This window comes from Arachis ipaensis, chromosome B05 (genome assembly GCF_000816755.2).
Source record: "Arachis ipaensis cultivar K30076 chromosome B05, Araip1.1, whole genome shotgun sequence".
Taxonomy (NCBI): Eukaryota; Viridiplantae; Streptophyta; class Magnoliopsida; order Fabales; family Fabaceae; genus Arachis; species Arachis ipaensis.
Window position 1 is genome coordinate 148,961,670 of NC_029789.2, and position 5,473 is coordinate 148,967,142.

Sequence of the window (5,473 nt, forward strand, 5' to 3'; positions counted from 1 at the left end):
AATCTATGACAGACTTCTATACTCAGCTGCATTATCACTTTGCAACATTTTAAGCTTAGTGTTCAGTTGCAATTCAATCTTTTGTTGGAAATTTTCAAAGACTGTTTTTAACTGAGCTCTAGATTTGATTAGATAAAGCCAGGTATACTTTGAAAAAGCATCAACAAAATTAACATAATACCAATTTCCATTACTATCTGGCACTGGGTCAGGACTCCAAATGTCTGAGTATACAAGGTCTAAGGGATGTGTATATTCGGTCTGTGATGAAGGGAAAGGGAACTGATGAGACTTGCCAACACAGCAAGCTGAGCAATTTATTTTAACTGGTAAGGTTGAGGGTTTACAGACTTTTAGTACTTTTGACAAAACAGCATGATTAGGGTGTCCTAGCCTAGCATGCCACACAAGGGAGTCAACTTTATTCCTATTAGTTACTGCAGTAGCATATACAACAGCATAACCAGCTGGTGCTTGCAGCTTGTTAATGCTAGGAAATCTATAGAGGCCTTTTTTCACAGTGCCTTGAAGCACAATCTTTTCAGTGTCTTTACTCTTTACATAGCACCTATCATCATGGAATTCAAAGAAATTTTGATTATCACAACACAGTTGATGCACACTAATTAGATTCTTTGTAATTTCAGGAACACACAACAAGTTTCTCATGTGAAGTGGCTTAGAGCTCAAGTCAGTCTTGAATAAGAGTTACCAACAAAAGAGATATGCAAACTTGATCCATTGCCAATTACTACTTGCTCATTTCCACAGTATTCTTTCTTTTCCATCAGATTCTTCTCATCATGTGTCATGTGATGTGTAGCTCCTGAGTCAGGATACCAACTGAAATCCTGGACTGTTGCTGGTGTTGCTATCAGATTGCACAGGTTTGCTTGTGGTTAAGTCTTTTGATTGCGTCCAGCATTGTTATATCCTTCTCCAGCATAGCCTTCTTCCTCAAATTGATTCTCACTGTATCTGTGCCAGCAAGTTTTTGCAGTGTGGCCGAACTTATTACACAGCTAACACTGTGGCCTGTTATATTCATAGCTTCTTGAATTATATGTTCTGCCTCCTCTGTTGGCCTGTTTGTTCATATCAGCTTCTTGCATCATACTTCCTGCACTGGAGAGACTTCTACCACCTCTGTGCATTCTTCCTCCTCTTCCTCTGAATCCTCCTTTGAAGCATCCTTTTCTTCCTTGCAACTGTTGATGATATCCTCCAAATTGAGCTACGTTTGCCTGTACAAATGCCTCTGGTTTTCTGAACTTTGCTAGCATGCTCTCATGAGCTAGCAGCAAGGCTTCTAGTTCAGCAACAGTTATGCTCTCAGATCTTGCAAGCACAAACGTATATACTGAATAATATTCTTCAGATAAGCCATGTAAAATCGCATTGACATGATCGCTTTTTTTTACTAACTCTCCTACTGATGCCAAAGCATCAATTGTGCCTTTAATCAACAACACATACTCAGTCACAGATCCTCCAATTTGAAGTGTGCTGAGTTTGTTTTTCAATTGCATCACCTTAGCCTTGATTTGAGAAGAGAAGTGATCTTCTAGTCTTTTCCATACTTGATATGTAAGGACACAACCTACCATCCTTGTTGTGAACGGCTTGGTCATAGAAGCCAGTAGCCAGAATTTGAGAAGAGCATCCTGCCTCTTCCATTTCTGATAATCTAGATTCGCTGTAGCTTCTGTTCCTCACTCGATTGCACAAACTGTGGAGGAATTCCTCTTCCTGTGATGTGGTTCAGCATATCATTTTCTTCTATTGTTGAAATTGCTTGATCCTTTCATTGCAGAAAATTGTCCTCATCCAGTTTCATCGATATAGGAGTGGTTATGAATCCTTGCGCCATTGTTGAGTGAGCAGCGAAGCTTGAAAGCTCTGATACCATGAAAGGTACCAGGCCTCAAGGGAGAAATTCAGAGAGAAAGGGAAAGAGAGAGAGAAGCACAAAAGGTGTGAAGCTGCATTCAACTCAGTAACTGAATTGCATCATGTGTGGAATTGCTATTTATATGTATATTGCTAGCTAACTAATCTATAACAAACTATGGAACTTATTAGAAGCTGCTGCTGAGTCAGCTGGGCTTCTTACTAACTAACTCTAACAGAAACAGAATTAACAGTAATGACACTAATAGCTAGCTAGCTTATAACTCCTAACAGTACCTTCCATTAGTGACTGCATTTCCAACAATCTCATGTAGTTTTCTTACCTTCTTCACCAGCAATGGAGAAAATTGATGATCCATCACTATAATTGTATGCCATTCTATGCCACCCTGATACCAACACTGAAATTTTTGTTGCATGCTCCCTCCAAAATGGCTCAAATATATTTAATTCCCCGCTGTAATATTATAATAAATAACATAAATCATAACGGTCTAAATTTGTCTTATTTAACATTCATTAATTGTCGCTAGAATTAATAAATGTTAAATAAGATAAATTTAAACTGTTTGAGCTGATTTTTTATTGTCTTCTTAGCATTATCAGTTATAAATATTACTTTTATATATATTAAATGAAAAAGGATTTTTACTCTTTAGCATCAGCAGGACAACGAGCTTCAAAATTGGAGCAATCATGACCAGAATAGCATGCATTGCATTCACAAATAGGTCCATATATATAAAATACTTTCTCATCATCATCAGCAATAATGCTTCTTATTATTTCAACATTACAATAGTTACATATTCATATATCCAACAATAATAATGATTTAATTTTATTATACTACTAGAACATGGATATATATACATATACATATACATATATGTGGAGATTGAATAAGATAATTGTATCTAATTCTTAGCAACAAGAACAGTGAGCTTGTTTATAAGAATATCAAAATCATCTTGGCTTCTTATGAGACTGAGACGCACGTAACGATCATCAGCACTATACATACTTCCTTCATGGCCATTGATGCCAGCAGCTTTAAGAATCTCATAGCAATTCTTATCTTCTTCTCTCTCACACTTCAACCACGCGTATGCTGTCACCAAATTGAACAAGTTTTTTCATTTCAACTTAATAAGTAAATACCTTAATAGAAAGTATCAGAAGCTAATATTTTTAACTAGTAAAGGAGTCAATAATTGAATATTCAAAATTGAAAATTTAAAATTTAAAATTTAGGAATTAGAATTTATAATTTAAAATTTAGATATTAAAATTTAAAATTTAAAACTTGAAATGATCAATTAAAGTTTAGAGTTGAAAATTTAAGATAATCGAGATAAATGATTAGTAGGTGGTCAATATAATAAGTGACTGATCATAATTGATAAAATTAATAAAATTATGATAAAATTAATAAAATTATGATATTCTGAGAATTTATTAATTCAAAAGTTAATAATTTTTTTGTAATAAGGGTCGTTTGAAAAGTAATTTTTTTAAATTTTTGACTTATAAAAAGTAGTAGTATCAATATTTAGTGCAATTTTTAAAATTAAATTGCAATTTTTTAAGAAGTTATTTAGGATCCTATAAAGAAATTAAAAAAAAATGACTTCTCTCATAATACTACTACTTTTTATCACATTTCTATAAATTAAAATAAGTATTTTTAGAGTTAAAAATCCAAACACAAAATAACTTATTTATAAGCTACTTTTAGATAGTCATTCATTATGTAAATTATATTTTGTCAAAAGAAACTTAATTAAGCTATTTACCTAAATTGGACCTAAATCATATATATTTAATGTATCAAACACAATTTTTTATTAGTTCATAATTTTTTCTTTTTTCTTTTTAAAAATATATATCTACGTACTTATTAGCATAGGCATTGCAATATTTAATAACTTCACAATGGGCATTATCATCTACCTGGTGAAGGATCTCGAACTCTTTTGAAGAATGTGCAATATTGAGGAGATAGTTTTTGTAAAGAAAAACGTTTTGACTTTGATATAATTTGTTTGAGCCTTGACCAGCGATCTCTCATTGTTGAATATCCAAATTGGAATATTTCTTTTGTATCTCCTCCTTCAAGAACTACATTCAAAAGCTTCAAAGCTCTAAGCTGTGCCTCCCGAGAAATTCCCACGGTGTTTAATTCCAAGTATGTCAACATCTTTTCATACACACCCTTATCCTTTATTATTGCCCATCTATAATTATAATTCAATCATAACAATAATATATAACTCCTATATTAGGGTAATCAATCACAGTCATCCGGTAAAAAAAAATATTATTGAAGACAAATTATTACTTTCAATTATATTATGTATGTAAAAAAAATTGAAGAAAAAGTATTACTTCCAACACCAAACATCATATTAGTCTAAGATTGTTTTTAATATTAGAGAAAATTTCACTCCCCTCTCCTGCAAGATGCTAAAATGACACTTCCCTTCCCTCTATTTTATAAATGTACATTCTTAATTCTCCTTCCTTCTAACTTTTAAAAATCTCTTCTTTAATCCATTTTAAACTTTTTGAGTTAACTAATATTAACTTTATCCATTTTTTAAGAAAAAATAAATTATTTTTTAAAAAAATACCCATTAACAAAAATTTTATTTTTTATCATTAAATTTTGCTTACCAAAATATCCTTTAATAAATTATTCTTTTATTGATTAAATTATATTTAAAAAAAATGTAATAAATAAAATTAATTGTTAACAAAAATTTTGGTAAAATCATAATTTAATAATTAAAAAATTATTGAAGGGTAGGTATCTTAGAAAAAAATAATTTAATTATTAATTTTTTAAAAAGTATTTTGGTAAAAATACAATTTAATCAATAAAAAAATTTATTAAAGGGTATTTTGGTAAGCAAAATTTAATGATAAAAAATAAAATTTTTGCTAATGAGTATTTTTTTTAAAAAATAATTTATTTTTTGTTAAAAAATGGATAAAATTAATATTAGTTAACACAAAAAATTTAAAATAGATTAAAGAGGAAGTTTTTTAAAAGTTAGAAGGGAGGAAAATGTACATTTATAAAATAGAGGGAAAAGGAGTGTCATTTTAGCATCTCGTAAGGGAGGGAAGTGGAATTTTCTCTTAATATTAAGTCAGCAAATAAAGTATTAATTTTATTCTATCATGTTATGCTAGACACAGGACTAAACGATATCATTTTATTTTAATGTTTGAATAAGACAAAATGAGAAGACAAAAAAATATATATATAATATATAAACCGTTTTATCTCTATTCATTCTCCAAACGACTTTGTTTTACTTGGTTTAAGCACTAAAATAAAACGATTTTATTTTGTCTCATGTCTAACGTGGCAGATTAGAATTAGTTTAATATTCTGTTCATTTTATCAACTTTTAAAAAAAAATCAAAAATTAATATAGTGTCTAGAGTTGAATCTCAAAAACAAATATAATAAATTTTAAATTTAAAAGACTAAAATAATAAAAACCATGAATTCAGATATCATATCACTATAAAAATACAATCTTGCTAATCA

At 30.1% G+C, this 5,473-nt stretch overlaps 1 protein-coding gene across 1 annotated transcript in view; it reads right to left on the bottom strand.

Moving 5' to 3' along the window:
- LOC107642245 (tryptophan aminotransferase-related protein 4-like) overlaps positions 2,325-5,473 on the bottom strand; it is a 5,910-nt gene continuing 2,761 nt past the window's right edge. Inside the window, exons 4-6 of the mRNA XM_016345536.2 lie at positions 3,865-4,148; positions 2,564-3,022; positions 2,325-2,368 (exon numbers count right to left, since the gene is read on the bottom strand). Coding sequence (XP_016201022.1) covers positions 2,829-3,022; positions 3,865-4,148 — 478 coding nt within the window. The 3' untranslated portion in view covers positions 2,325-2,368; positions 2,564-2,828. The remainder of the gene's footprint in view (positions 2,369-2,563; positions 3,023-3,864; positions 4,149-5,473) is intronic.